Source organism: Miscanthus floridulus, chromosome 8, assembly GCF_019320115.1.
Source record: "Miscanthus floridulus cultivar M001 chromosome 8, ASM1932011v1, whole genome shotgun sequence".
In the NCBI taxonomy this organism is placed as follows: Eukaryota; Viridiplantae; Streptophyta; class Magnoliopsida; order Poales; family Poaceae; genus Miscanthus; species Miscanthus floridulus.
Window position 1 is genome coordinate 28,255,254 of NC_089587.1, and position 16,027 is coordinate 28,271,280.

Sequence of the window (16,027 nt, forward strand, 5' to 3'; positions counted from 1 at the left end):
CCAGCTAGATGAGGCAACATTTTGTCGGTTGAGGAATGAGCTCAATGTGCTTGATTTTAGCAACTTCACTAGAAAATGAGCTTGTGTTGTCCCTTGCATTGCATTGTAATATACAACATGTTTAATCTTTGGTAATGCATATAGGGCTTGTCTAACATGGTTAAGATAACCACCAAAAAGCATGTGAAGAAGCTTAACCTTGGATCAAACTTGATAAGCAACTAGAATTACTTTCAAGTATTGCATTACATATGCATGAATGTTGTTTTGTCGTTTCTCTTCAAATCACCCTTTTATTGCCTATTTTCTTAAAAAGAATTATAGCCTAAGGCAAAATATTTTGAAAATTTTGAGGGTTTGAGAGAGGTCACTCACATCAGTCCCAATTGGTGTTTATTTGGATCTTATCAAAGTTGGGACTTGATTGGGAATAGGCAGCACGAAGAACTTTGAAGAATTGCTGAAAAGGAGTGATCGGACGCTAGACCGGACTCTACTCCCCTATGTCTGGTCAGTTCATAGGAGGTGAACCATGCTGCGAAGGAGTGACCGAACACTGGAACAGTGTTCTCCATGCATCCGGTCGTCAGAAGGTGATCTTGTGTCTGGTCAAGCGAAGAAGACAAAGTCAGGATCGACCGGACTCTGGCTGTGTCTGGTCAGTTGTGATCGGACACGTCCGGTCGTGACTCTAGGAGATTTGGACCTCTCTAGAGTTGATCAGACTCTGGGTGGCAGCGTCCGATCGTTGCCACTAAAGCGTCCGGTCAGTAGAAATCGTGTGGGATTCCAACTCTTTTCTCCGTTTCCTTTTCTATCACGAGTGGGCCACCATATTACATCACACCATCGTGACCTAATCTCGTACCCCATGCCGACATCGCCATAGCTCGTGCCCTAGCCATCGCCGCATCCGCACCTGCGCCGTGCTCCACACTCGAGCTCGCCATTGCCTGTGCCCGCGCCTCTGCATCGCCCCTGCACAGCCACGCTAGCACCGCCGCCATGCCCCGCGACACTGTCCCCACGCCGAAGCAACGCCACCCGCGCTAGCCGCCTCTGCTCAGCACCGCCGTCGTGCCCGAGCTGTGCCCGTGCCCTAGCGTCGCGCACATCAGCGCAGCCACCAGAGCCTCACCAGTGCCCTAGCCACATTGCTCACCGTGCATCTTCACCGCATTGAACCACTAATTCACGCCGCATTGCCTCGTCAAAACCCTAACCCTAGGCATTTTCCTGGTGGTACCCTCATGTTCTGTTCCTCTGCTCTTCAGATCGCTGGTTCGTTAGGTAGCAAGCCATCGACTCTAATTTTGTATCTAATTTCTTGCTTCTTAGGGTTTCGTATATGTAGATATATATTGAAATTATTCATATATCCGATCTATTCAAATGTGTAGCGAGTCAGTGTTTCTAAGGTCCCTTTGGTAGTTGTCAGTCAACTCGGGGCCAAGCTCGCGAGTATGGATCGAGGCCATGCCTCGGAAGTGACAGTTGGCAGTTGATTCTTGTCAGTGTAGTTGTTCTTTTCAGCTCCATCAGATGGCTCGTGTCAAGAATGTCGACCGTGGTCCCAGTGATAAGGATCCAAGACCCCCGCCTCGCCTGCCTTCTGAGGCAAAAGGCAAGGCGACGAAGAAGCTGGCGACAAAGAAGAGAAAGTATGTAGATGCTGACACAGAGAGAGCAGCAGCAGTCGTAGCCATCATAGAGCGTGTAGAGAGAGGAGGTGCTAGGAGTGGAGTACATATTGCAGATCAGCTTTCACCTGCACAGAGGGTAGCTATTGAGCAGGTTGAGCATCGACATGGTAGTCCAGCTAGGACTATCATGCTTGAGGGACGCCATATTGCTTTGGAGGAGCCTCAGCCTCAGGGGGAGCCACAACCAGCAGTGCAGACTCAGGAGGGAGAGCAGGCCGAGCAGGCCGAGGAGACAGAGCCGGCACCACAGCTTCGCCACTCTAGTCATACCTGTACCCAGGTGACACCGAGGGAAGAGACACAGCGGAGGGGTTCTCATCTGCCTCCTAGACCACAGGGTCCACCTCCAGTGACTCATCTGGATTTGAGGGCCACCATGGCCAAACAGGTGCAGCAGCTCAGGTTTATGCAGTTTGAGGAGTGGTTTCCACCGAGGAGGGATGAGCGTGCTTCAGAGGGCTTCTACACACCACTATAGGAGGATTTTTATAATACATATCTTAATAGTGGGGCAACATTCAGGTCTCAGAGGGTTTGCTCCATTGAGTCCATTATAGCAGATTCGCCCTTACCTATCTTACTTGCCAGGGCTGATAGACTTACTCAGACGGATAGGTAGATATGTTCCATCTTGGGTTTGAGAGTTCTATGCTACACTTTGGATTGACCTGCAATACAGATTCATTCACTTTGCTTTCAGAGGTAGAGATTACAGGCTGATGAGCTTTAGGGTCAGGGAGATTCTCAGGCTTCAAGAGCAACCCATCTGGCTACATGAGGTGTGCTATGGTCAGACAATGCCTCCCAGACGTCCACATGGTGGTCTTGTGCCTCCTACTGATTTGGTCCTCCATTGCTTCACTGAGTCATTCGGTGAGGGATCGAGTAGGACACCTAGTGACCTCACTCCTACAACTAGAGTGCTTGATGCTATCATGAGGAGGACCCTACTTCTGAGGATGGGATATCATGAGGGCTTGACTCGCATTCAGTTATGGCTATTGAACTCTCTGATGCAGCATACTGTATTTCATATTTGGGATCTCTTACTTTCAGAGATTGAGGATACTATTGCAGAGGGGTTCAGAGGTCACCGTCAGTTGCCCTATGCTCACTGGATCACATTCTTGATTCATAGAGCAGCTATAGTGAGGCCACCTAAGATGCTAGAAGAGTACAGTGGTGCTACTATAGAGTTTCCTGCCTATAACATGACTCAGATGCTCCGCTATAGTGCAGTGAGGACACCTAGTCAGCCACGCCATCGTCCAAAGGTGCCAGAGACTGCAACCTAGTAGGATGAGACTATCAGGGGCATTGTAGCTATAGAGGAGGAGCAGTTAGATGCTTAGTAGGAGGGTATGGCCGAGAGCGACCCCAATGATAGTACTGATGATGACTACCAGGACATCCCTCAGATGCCTGCACAACGACATGACCATGAGGTCGGTAGTTCTAGTTCATCTCCACTTGCACCACAGAGAGACCCCACTCTACTTGCTATCCTTGAGTGGATGAGGCAGGACTAGGCTCGCCTAGCCTAGGAGACAGCAGCTACTTTTGCACAGTTTCAGGCCAGATAGGACAAGTTTCAGTGACAGCAGTAGGCTATACAGCAGCAGCAGCAGGCCATGTAGGCAGCAGTAGCTCCTCTTACAGCAGTAGTTACTTGGGTTTATGCAACATGTCATCTCTGCTATTGGAGCTCCACCGTCATAGCTAACTCCCCAGCTTGGCCAGCCTGCCACCACTTCTATGACTCCAGCTTTATAGCCTAGTGGGCTTTAGAGTTAGGGACAGCCAGCAACATAGTTTTCTTCACCTATAGAGCAGGTGTCCTAGTGGTTTGCCTTGCCAGTGCCAGCCCTGCAGTTCACACCTCTACAGACGGGTTTCACACCAGCACAAACTTCCTCGTTGCTAGCGTCAGATACCACAGTTTCTAGGAGCCATGGTGCTACCTTTAGTGAGTTGATAGGGCAGCCTACTCTGCCATATCTACATATCCCTGGACCTTCCATAGTTGCACCTATTACCAGGACTATAGAGATGCTCCCTTCCTCAGTTGCATCATCAGAGCCGCCAGCCACAGTTATACCTGTAGAGTCATAGGCCGCACCAGTCCCTGATACGACCCAGACCACTTCAGCGTCGCTTCTAGCTATAGAGGGTCAGACTATTCAGAGCTCAGGATTAGATGATGATGGCATGCAGTTCCAGCTCGCTCCTCGCACCTCAGCGCCCGACTCGTCCACTGCAGCCCCACCGACCGACCCTTAGGTTTTGGTGTTTGACACCAAAGGGGGAGAGGTATCGAGTATGTTAGACTTAGGGGGAGCGATACATTTAGGGGGAGTCTATCTATTATATTTGGCTTTTTATGTGTGATACACTATTATGCATTGATGTGTTTACTTTCATGCATCAAACTATATTTATGTGATAGTGATATCTACGTGATCGTGATATTTATGTGATATGTGACATGTGTGCTCTCTATTTTGAATTATCTATATGTCATATCACTTGTGTTATGCTCATTTGCTTTGCTTCCGCATTTTACTCCAATGCAAATGAGCTTTATTACTTGTACTCATGCTTATTTCATATCTATTGAGTACATCATATTGGCTTGGGTCATATAAGCTTGCCTAACTCCTTTGTTCTTATAGTCATAAGCTTATATGAACCAAGCATGTTGAAAACCTCATCTCTTTCACATACTTGAGGTGGTATTGTCATCAATCACCAAAAAGGGGGAGATTGAAAGTATCTAGGCCCCTAGTTGGGTTTTGGTGATTAATGACAATACAAGATTACTGTGACTAACGTGTGTTTTGCAGATGCAATTAAGTTAGGTCATGGTAATGACAATTGATTGGGCAATCATGGTTGTCATGCCCCTATGATGGAAATTGTTTCAGTTTTCAAAGGATGGACGACAAGGTTAAGGATGGACTAGTTCTAAGTGTCGTTTGGTGTTGAAGAGACACTTAGAGTAGTTTAGGACTTTGTTTTTCCTTTGGCCATACTATTAAGGGGGGTATGGATGGGTAGCTTGACCTAGGTGAGTCTAGTGGGTTAGGTGTGGTACACACTTGTCAAATTTAGCACTAGGTAGCTCCTAAAAAACCTTAGATCAATTGGAGCAAACTTCATTCACATATGATTGCGAGTTGGAAGTGAATGGAGGGTCAAATGTTGACCGGACGCTGGTTCTGGTGTGATCGAACGCTAGCGCAGAGTCCGATCAGTTCATTTGATCAAGATGAAGTCATTTGGCGTGATCGGACGCTGAGAGGTGATCGAGTGACTGGACGCTGGGTGCCAGCATTCGATTGACTCCAGTAAGGGTCTAGAGACGGAAAATCCTAATCAGACACATCCGATCAGTGCTGACCGGACGCTGGTTAGGTTTCGGCTACTGACCGGATGCTGAGCAGTAAAGTGACCGGACGCTGGGTTCCAGAGTCCGATCAACATCAGTAAGGTTCTAGAGGGTAGTTTTTGTGGCCGGACGCGTCCGATCAGTGCTGACCGGATGCTGGCCAGTGTCCGATCACAACTTAAACTGCACAGAGGTGGGTGAACTGACCGGAGCATCTGGTCACCCCGTAGAGGCACATAACGGTTCGTTTTGAATGAGGGGTTATAAATACTTCCTCTATTCACTCAAGGGATCACTTTTGCTCATTCCAATAGCTGAGAAACACCCTTGAGAGTGCCAAGAAGAGCAAGGTCCTAGTGAGGTGATTGAGATTTGAGAATCTAAGAGAGAGGCCTCATTAGTGAAAGCAAGAGTAGCAAAGTGTGCATCCACCCTTCTCATTAGGCTTGTCGTGGTTAAGTGAGAGTTCATGCTTGTTACTCTTGGTGATCACCATCACCTAGGTGGCTTGGTGGTGATTGGGAGCTTAGTGATCATCCGGTGGAGCTTGTGGATGACCCAACTCAAGTTGTGAGCAGTTGTGGGTGATTCACCGCGATGGAGTATCGAATAATCAACCCGTAGAGCACTTGATCCTTGCATGGATCAAGGGGGAGCTACACCCTTGCACGGGTGCTCCAATGAGGACTAGTGGGGAGTGGTGACTCTCTAATAACTCGGCAAAACATCGCCGCATTCCTCCTTCTCCCTTTACTTTGAACATTTACTTTGAGCAATTCAATTCTTATCTTAACATTCATAGAATTGCCATGCTAGAGTAGGATTGGAGTAGATCACCGACCCACCATGCGAAGGCAGTGGTGAGAGGGCTAGGTCAGGGGGCGGTCGACCTCGAGGGTCGAGCGACCCCCCACCGGCGCCTCTCTGTCGTCCCTTCGAGTGGCGGTGGCATGAGAGTATGCAGAGACGGTGTAGACCAGGATTTTCGCCAGATAGCCTCCACACCACCTCAAGCCATGTATCAATAGGGGGGTAGAGCTCCTCTCCAGCACACACCTCTCACTTGAGCTTCACTCTTTCATACTTTTAGTGGTAGTGTCCCTCTAGGTGCTTCACACCTAGTTGTAATAGAGAAAATAGGGAGAGAGGTGAGGAAAGAGCCAAGGAGGAGTCGGGTTTGTCGGAACCTCCTCTACCTTGTACCTCAACAGAGCCGACTCGTCTTGAGTAGCCTCCAGGTTTAACGTTTGGTAATTCCAAGATTGCATTTTGCTCAAGTTCATTGTTTACTTTAATGAACTTAAGGGATCTCCACTCGACCGAGTGCTCTAGTCTAAAATATCGGGCTAGAGTAGTAATCGTTAGCGTAGATGTGGTGTCTATGTTAGTGTTTACCTGAGTTTGCGCCCAATCCCATGGATAGTTATGGTACCCCATAGGTGACAGCTTTAACCAGGCCTTTGCAATCCACCACGTTTGGATTGGTGATTTCATAGAGCTTTTGGTGTCCTGATCCTTGGTGTCCTGATCATTGGCTTTAACCGCTGCTCCGAAGTAAGTGAGTTTAGTAAGCCTAATCCTTGGTTCTCTAGTTTGTCTTGGGAAAACCTTAGGAAAACCCTCTCTTCCCACAAAAACACTTTTATCCTTGGGTGACCTTGATCCATTCTAGTACACTTCACGTCCCCCGTGGAAATCGATACCTAGGAATACTCCAGGTGAAAGCTACAATGGTATCCGTGCGCTTGCGGATTTTTCTATTTGCGTTAACAAATACCAACAACCACCTTTTTTATATAAAATACAAAGCAAGTTCTTTCCAATACTACTTCCAAAATGCCAATGCATGGATTTGATCTCTCGATGAATGTTTTTTTTGTTTTTTCTATATATATATGAATGAAAGAAAAGGAAAAAAACTATCATGTACAGTTGCAGTTACTTCTAGGAGAATCTAAAAGCAGTTTAACCATTGACAATCACTGTATTATAGCCTTGGATTAGCATGTCAATGGTTGGCTTAATACGAGCATTGTTTAACTTATCCTGTGCCAGCCGTTCTCGCTGCCGATCAATATGGACCGTCTGTTTGGCAACAATCATAGAAGCGCCCGGCCCGTTCCTAACTGCCCTTAGGCCCTATCGGTGCCTTGGTGACGGTTCAACCAACTAAAAACCCTAATATGAATCCATTAGTTCTCTCCACCCATTGTTGCTTCATCTTCATTCTCCCCACCCGTTGCTTCATCTTCATTTTGACCCGTCTCCTGTACTTGCCATGCCTCGAGCACCTTGCATTGTCGTTGTGGACAATGCCCCATGAAGGTTAGACGGATTGTGTCACCCTCTTGTTTGCATTTGGTTCCAATTGGTTTTGGGTTCGGTATCAGTTTTGTTCATATTAGGAATTTCTTCATTGCAACAAATGTCTTACTTCAGAAGAAGCCATTTCAATGCGAGCAGCCTTGCGTTTTGGCGGCTAGGGGTGGCACCAGGACACCAGATGATGTTGTTTGCTACTTGGGGATGGAGCATTCAATCGAACCAACTGTTGATTGTTGAAGCCGTTGTTCGTCACCTTCTCGGACCACAAAATTTGACAAGAATCGTTCAAGACCCTATTTGTGGAGAGATTTTTTTGCTTTGCGGGAATGGACAGGAAGTAGACATACTTTATAGATACAATGTGTCCATGGATGGAGATGCTGTCATCTTCACTACGGTTCACTACCTCTGGCTTTCAGGACCGCATCAACCAATTGAGTACCTTAGCAACTACTTACCATCCGACATTAAGTCTTAGAATTTGTGAAACTTTTATGTTAATGAAGTTTATATGCACTGATGAAGCCTCTGGATTAGTATGTATGAGTACTGCAAAATTATTGAACTATTACTTCGGTTGAAATGTTAATTGAATCAATTTGTCTTGATTGTGATCCATATGTACACCTCTATGTAAGCACAGAAGATCCAAAATATTCCTTCTTCTACAGGCGGATAGTATCCTGAACCGCCAATTACAACATTTCATCTTGGTGGGAGTGCGAGGGTTTTGAAGGACATTTTGGTGCTTTGGTGGGAGGCAAAAGCGTAGACAAAAGACCCGAGCGGACCTCTTCATTAGAGTGTGCAACACTTTGAGCCCTGACTGCTCCATGGCTGCATCTAGCTCCAACTCCTCCTAGTGGTCGGCACCATCCCAGGGCACCATCATGAGAAGAACACTAGCTTCTAGCTGAGGAGGCTACAACTAGAGGGGGCCGTCCATCCCATGTCGTGTCGAGAACCACCCCTACGCATACCAGCCACCACTTTTGTGTCGCTGTGGCTTGAAGATGCCTCAGTGGATTTCATGGAGTGATGGAAACCCAGGACATCGGTACCACAGATGCTACAGGGCAAATAATGTAACTCGATTTCATTGTTGTTCATTCTATTTTCGCAATGCAAATGCTGAAATCCCGCTGTACTTATGGTAATTTGGTTTTTACATAGTCTGACTTAGATTGTGGGTTTTATGAGTGGTATGATCCCCCATATGGAAAATATATAAAGACTTTGATTTTGGATTTATGTAATAAGATTTGGGAGCTAAAGGTGGAGGCCAATGCTAGAACAAATGAAGAACAGCTACAGGAGGTGGAAGAGATTATGCCATAGATTGAAGAAATGGCTAGGGTTTCAATGAAGATGATGGAAGATTTTGTACCTTTGAGAAACAAATGTGCTTCCTGTTCTTCTGTCACCTATTTTGTACTTATCTTAGTTCTTGGCATGTTCATTGGCAAGTTGCTTAGTTCATCACCGTAGTAGATTCAAGTATCAATTTATGTATCAGACTAAAATCTATCACTTTTGTACAACTATTATTGAACTAAATGCAAGGTGATTAACCAGGTATTCAATTTATTGAACTGTAAATGCTAGTACATCCTAGTATCAATTGATGTGTTAGAGGCATCCTACTTCCCTGGATGCTAGGCCCTAGTATAGGGGCAACCAATTTATTGGAATGTATATACACTCTCCTACGGTCCTACCACACCTTCCTCCCATCCATTCCTCACTCTGCTCCCTTGCCCTGCTTCACTCTGCTAGCGTCAGACGAAAGGCAACCTCTCTCGTGCTCACTGCTCCTTCACCTCCAACCTCGCTGCTTCTCTGCTCCATCTAGATCTAAGGTAACTGCACTGGATCTGCTCCTTCACCGGATTCTATATTCCTTTATATTGCTCTCCCATGCTCTCTGCTCCTTCATCTCCAACCTAGCTATAGTAATTTTCTTGGATCTAAAGATGAAAATGCATCCTCTCGTTTTAGAGTTTGTGGCCTTTTATCTCCGTAGAGTGTAGCTTGTGAGCCTTATTGTCCTCAGTATTGGTTCACCAAATCAGTGCTTTGTAAACAAAGTTGATGAGCTAAATGAAAGTGTACCAATGGATGTGGACAAGGTTGTAGTGATCAAGGCTCGGGATGACATGGAGATTGACAACGATCCCATTGGGGTCAACAATGATTTACAGGATCTTATGGAGATTCACAACGATCCCATGGAGGTCAACTAGGATCTACATGGAGAATGATTAATTATGTAACCAATGATGTACATATGAAGGCCTTTTAACTTTTACAAAGTGTCGGCCTAATTAGTATCTGCATTTTAGCTTTCCGCATGCTTGTTGGCCTGGTAGTGTTGACCTACATATTTGGTATGAATGTATGGAACTCAAGTTGGATTCCTTTCAATCCAAGAGTACTGGCATTGTGCTTTCCTTATGTTTTCTTAGTGCATAGTTTGGCTTTCTTTCAATGTAAATATGTGTGCCTTATGTTTCACCATCGACCTCAAGTTGGCTTCCTTTCAATCTGAGTACTATAATTGTGCTTTCCTTAGTTTTATAAGTGCGTAGTTTCGCTTTGTTTCAATGCCAAATGTTAAAATTGTGTGCCTTACTGTTCATCATCATATCATATGGAGGTCTCTGGGTGGTACTAGGAACCAGCCGCCGGTGATGGTACTGTGCATTCACCGCCGCTTAGTTGTAAAATTTCCAATCCCGTGTTTGAACACTCCTGCGCGGAACTAATGAAATTCGATTCCCATGTGTCATAAAAGTTATGCAGAGAGCAAGCAACCCCTACCCCAACATCGCCCCATCCCCGCCACCCCCTCCCTCCCTCCCCCACACACATAGCTTTTATTATCCTCATTGTTGATGTTCATCATCGCCGCTCCTGCTCATCACCACTGCTCAACTCTTGCTCCATGCCGGTGCACATCGCCGGCTTGCCTACACAGATCCACCGGCGAATGAGCTGCTACTGTCATCGGCGTTGCCACTCGTGCTCACCACCACCAGATCCAAAGGCAAGTGTAATAAGACCTTACTTGCATCGCTGTCCCTTCTCCTCGAAACTCATCTCCTTACTAATGTTTATTGATGCAATTCCATGGCAGGGCGGCCTCATCTCTTCGGCTGGTGGTGTCCTTCTAGATGAAGGAGGCCCCCAACATGAGGAATGTAGTGGATAGCCTCTCAGATGATGTGCTTGCCGGCATATTCCGCTACCTTCCCGTCCAATCCTTGTGCTGCTGCAAGTGTGTCTGTCGCTCCTAGAAGCGCATCATCTTTGACTCCTATCACCATAAGAAGCTTTCACAGACTATCGTCGACTTCTTCTATGGCAGCTGGTGGAAGGGCAATCGTCACTTCACTAGCATCACCTATGAAAGGCCCTCCTTGTCCTTCTTGCCTTTCCCCCTTCAAAATGTCCTAGTCTCATATTGTTGTAGTGGTCTCGTCCTTTGCTAGTGTGCTGGGCCTGATGGATTACGACGCTATGTTGTTTGCAATCTGACGACCCACAAATGGCATGTACTGTCGCGTAGCATCTATTCTGTTGGTCAGGCTCGCTTAGGTTTCAACCCAACGTCCTCGCACTTCCATGTGATTGAATTTGTTGAGGTGGAGGTTGCGTGCATACATGTGGAGATCTACTCATCTAAAACAATAGCATGGATATTTAAGGAATCTGAATGGGGTGAGGGTATTGTTCTACGTTCAAAATCGAGAAGTGTTTTTCTTAATGGTTTTATGCACATGCTTGAGTACTCTACGATAGTTGCTATGGATATAGAGGGAAAGACATAGAGGATAATTCGTAAACCACGTGGTGCTGAAATGTCCATCCATCAAGCTCAGGATCACCTATATGTGTGTTGTGCTGATTTTCACAATATGTCTTGGCTTTTAGTGTGGATACTTGAAGACTATGGTACCGATAACTGGAGATTGAAGCATGTTGTAGACATGAAGGAACTGTTTGGACACATGAATATTAAAGTTGGTTCTGAGCTTTATGATGAGGAGTACAGAGTGATTACAGTTCACCCAGAATGGAATTTCATTTTCCTTGTTGGAAAGGATAGAACACTGATTGCATATGACATGGATCGTAGAAAGGCTCATGTCATCTATGCCCGTGTTATCCGCTTTTGTAGATCAAGAGAGTGTTTCCATATGAACATGCCTTACTATCTTCTTTATGTTCCCTTGTTCATGGAGTCATTATCAGGGCAGTAAAGGTGCATTTACTGCCTTTCATCGTCACGATAGTCTTTATTCAGATAGGGAGTTATTTTCATTCTATGTATGTATAGGCCAATTTTGGCTTGTTAACTAAAGGAATGGTATGTTCAATATTATTAATTCTATTGCTTTGTTTAGGTTGTGGATCAAAGATGAAGAAGAGGGGTTCCATGGTGCATTGGCTACCAATCCGAAGGATGCACTAATTATATTCATTTTACCTTGCAAGCAGGAGTGCCACATAGCAGGAGTGCCACCCCGCGGCTCATCTCGTCGCTGCTCGCCACCGCCACCATGCGGCTTGCCCCGCTGCTGCTCGCCTGCCGCCGCCGCCACCATGTGGCTCGCCCCGCCGTTGCTCCCTCGCCGCCACTGCCACCACCGCCCGGCTCGCCCGACCCACCGTCGCTGCCACCACCTGTGCAAAAAAAGAGGGAGAGGGAGGGGAGGGGTCGACGGTGCCAGGAGGGAGGGTAGGGGGCAGCGGCGAGAGAGGGAGGGGAGGGGCAACGCCGGGAGGGAGGGTAGAGAGGGAGAGGGAGGGAGGGGAGGAGACGTCATCGGGAGAGGGTGCTTTTATAACGTGTCGAGTTTGCCGAGTGTCGGATCGAGGAGAGTGTCAGATCACAACACTCGGCAAACTAATCTTTGCCGAGTGTCTAGGGTTTGGGGCACTCAGCAAATATATTATTATTATTTATTTCCTTGTTTTCCATAATATATTTTTCCTTTTTTGTTCGATATACTATGTGAAATTGACTCAACAATATATATATGATTTTTCTACTAATATGATTACATTATTTTATGCGGTTACAATTTAAATTTAATTTATATCAATTAAAAGTCTATAATTGCACTTAACAAATTAAAATTATCAAGCGGATCCAAAAAATTACTAACATTTCACATGAAACAATCTATGTTCTCTATTGCCTATACAAAAAGTTTTGAAGTCAAACCCTAATTCGACCGTCACTTGACTCCAAATCTTACCGATTTCTTCTGAACACTACGATTCTTCTTCTGTGATACTTCGATTTGTAAATATCGTACGTGATAAATTGTGCGAAACCTTCTTAATTTTTTACCACAACCTCCACATATGATATCATCACATCATGACAAATATCATGATTTTCAGACTTCATTTGCTTTTTTTTAGAATTTAAAAACCATTTGGCCACACGTTCGTGGTCGTGTTTCCTGAACAAATTTTTCGAAATTTCTTTTTATTTCCTGGGTGAGGACTCACACTGGACTCAATAACATGAATATCATTTTTCTACTTATTTTATTCTATTATTTGAATCACTTACAGTTCAAATTTGATTTATACAAAAAAATTCCTAGAAATACAATTAATTAATTAAATATAGCTAACAGATCCACAAATATACCAAATTTTAACATGGAATACCACATGTTGTATGTTGAGAGTAGAAATAGTTTCAAGGTCAGAAGAGAAAAAAAATATTTGCCAAGTGCTAAGTAGTTACACTCGGCAAACATATTTCTTTACCGAGTGCTAGACAATTACACTCGGCAAACATATTTCTTTGTCGGGTGCCTAGTTTTACCGAGTGTTTTTTTTTTCTAGTTTGCCGAGTGTCGAACTTTGTCGAGTGTTTTTTGCATCGTTTGCCGAGTGCATTTATTTTGCCGAGTGTTTTTTTTACAGCACTCGGCAAAGAGCTTGTTTGCCGAGTGCCTGAGAAAATGCACTTGGCAAACATAAAAACACTCGGTAAATAGCCGGATTCCGGTAGTGTACCATTTCGAACATAAATCCAGTGATGCAACTTTTTGTACCCTACTACATGTACAACTTGACTAATCATTGGTCAAATCGTGCAAATTCTGACATTTTCAAAACAAAATACCTCTTATATTGTTTAAGAAACAAACAGAGTACATTTATATTTATAAAATAATAGCTCTCACATTAAGGCCCTGTTGGCGCGGAACAATTCCTGGCTATTACAAATTTGGGAACGAATTGTGCGGCTTGAAATTATTCCCATATAACCGAATGAGGCCTATGAGAAAGGGAAAATCTAGAAGACAAGAATTCGACCTGGAACCGACCAAAAAGCAGTGAAAGAATATGGTGACACAATAATTTAATAGCAACCTCCAGCTGCAGGTTGCAACATGTTTTTGCAGTAATAGCGAAGTTGAAACTTTTTTCTCCAAGTTATAGTACAACTCAATATATCTATAGATCATTCAGCAGCAGCAACAGAAGAAGAAAATTTTCAAAGGTAAAAGAGATTATTAACAGGAGTTAATTACGCAGTTTACTGATTAGCAGACCGACCAGAACCAGAAATTACTAGTTCCACAGGAGGGTACCAACCGGCTGGGCCCATCCGTGGTCGCCGTCTGGCGCGAATCCGAACAGCTCGTCGGCATCGTGCGCCGCCGCCATAGCGTAGTCGCGCCAAGACGCTTGCGTAGCGTCGTCGTGGAACGAGAAAGGCGCGGTGCCGAGCGGCACAAGCAGCTCGGCGGCGTCCTCGTCGAGCCGCGGGAGCTCGACGATCGCCTCGAGCTCGTCGTCATGCAGCTGCCCCTCCATGGAGGCTAGCGCCGGGGTGGGCAATGCGGCGACGGTCGTCGCGGCAGAGGGGCCAAGCATCATAGATGGCTCCATGGCGGCGGCGCGGGCCGCGGCAGCCTGGACGTCACGTGGCGCGGCGGAGGCCGGGCGAGGGAGCGCCGTGGCCATCTCCGGGAAGTTGATGACGGCGGCAGGGCCCTTGACCACTAGCGCGGCGGCGTCGTGCGCGCGCGCCGCCATCTCGGGCGTCGGGAACGTGCCGAGCCAGATGCGCGACTTCTTGCGCGGCTCACGGATCTCCGACACCCACTTCCCCCACGCCCGCATCCGGACGCCGCGGTACGACGGGTGCTTCCCGCCGTCACGCTCACGCGCTCGCTTCTCGCATCCCGGTGAGCTGCGCCTGGCGGCCGTCTCAGCTGGTGACAGCGGCGGTGAGGAGGAAGCCCCGGATGACGCCGGGCTTCTTGATTCCTCCCGGTCCGGCATTGCAAATCGATGGCAATTCCGAGCTCCGCTAAACTGCCAGCTCTCGCACGGAACGTTTCTTGGAATAGCTAGCTGCCAGTGCCAGCCAGCTAGTGTTGTAAAGATGGAGCTGCGCGCTGCAACGACAGAGCAGGAAAATGGATGAGTGAGAAAGAAGGGCCGCTGGAGAGGGAGACGACTTTTGTAGTGAATGGCAGGTCGCAGGTGAGTGGACACAAGACAGACGTGTGGCAACAAAATTATATACATACTGTACTTCTGTCTCAAAATAAATTAACTTCTCATTTCAAAAAAAAAATTAACTTTTAGTACAGTATTTTAAATTTAATTAATTTATATAAAAAGAGTATCAACATCAATGACACTAAATAAGTACATAAAAATATATTTTAATATGTTCTAAAGACACTATTTTGCTATAATAAATATTGGTGTTTTTTATAAATCTAAAAATTTGATTTATTTTGAGACGAAGTGAGTATTAACTTCTCAATCTTTTACTATTTTTTCTGTACTCCATCACTCACCATAGACCGAATCATCACCGACGCCTCTAGCATTTACCTAGCGGCACCTCCAGTTGGATGGAGATCGTGATCCTGCAACAGATCAGAGAGCAGCGCCGACGAGAGGGCAATTCCACCACCTAGCAGCCATGCAAAATTCTAGCTAGATACTGGGATACATTATTGAGAGAATTCCTTATTTGACACTGGAAAAATGAGTCGTTCCTTTTTTGGCCTTGAAATTTTCTTCGTTTCCTATTTGACACTCACTTCAACTTTCATCCCTAATTTGACACTACCGTCAAATCCGTTAGCTAACGGTGTTAACTGGCCGTTAAAAAGACGTTTTTGCCCCTAGAAAAAAAAAGCGGCGAAGCAAATTTGAAAGAAAAAAAAACCTGTGCCTTTTTTTTTTGTAGCTGGGCGCATGCATCAGAGGCGGGCACAGGTTTTTTTTCCTCTCAAATTTGCTTCGCCGCTTTTTTTTCTAGGGGAAAAAACGTCTTTTTAACAGCCAGTTAACACCGTTAGCTAACGGATTTGACGGTAGTGTCAAATTAGGGACGAAAGTTGAAGTGAGTGTCAAATAGGGAACGAAGAAAATTTCAGGGCCAAGAAAGGAACGACTCATTTTCCTAGTATCAAATAAGGAATTCTCTCTACATTATTATAGGGGAATGAGTACGGTACTCTAGTACCACCCCCTGGCCTAATTCTAGCTAGATATTGGGATACATTATAGGGGAATGGGTACGGTACTCTACTACCACCCTCCGTCCTAAACC

At 45.7% G+C, this 16,027-nt stretch overlaps 1 protein-coding gene across 1 annotated transcript; it reads right to left on the reverse strand.

The window, feature by feature from the left end:
• Positions 1-13,692: 13,692 nt before the first annotated feature.
• Positions 13,693-14,857, reverse strand: LOC136471418 (ethylene-responsive transcription factor ERF039-like). Its single transcript, XM_066469144.1, has one exon. The coding sequence runs from the start codon at positions 14,734-14,736 to the stop codon at positions 14,020-14,022; it is 717 nt and encodes a 238-aa protein (XP_066325241.1). The 5' UTR covers positions 14,737-14,857; the 3' UTR covers positions 13,693-14,019.
• Between the last annotated feature and the right edge of the window lie 1,170 nt (positions 14,858-16,027).

Excerpts from the sequence above, each read along its gene's own strand:
- LOC136471418 (XM_066469144.1), bottom strand. The coding sequence starts at position 14,736 with ATGCCGGACCGGGAGGAATCAAGAAGCCCGGCGTCATCCGGGGCTTCC.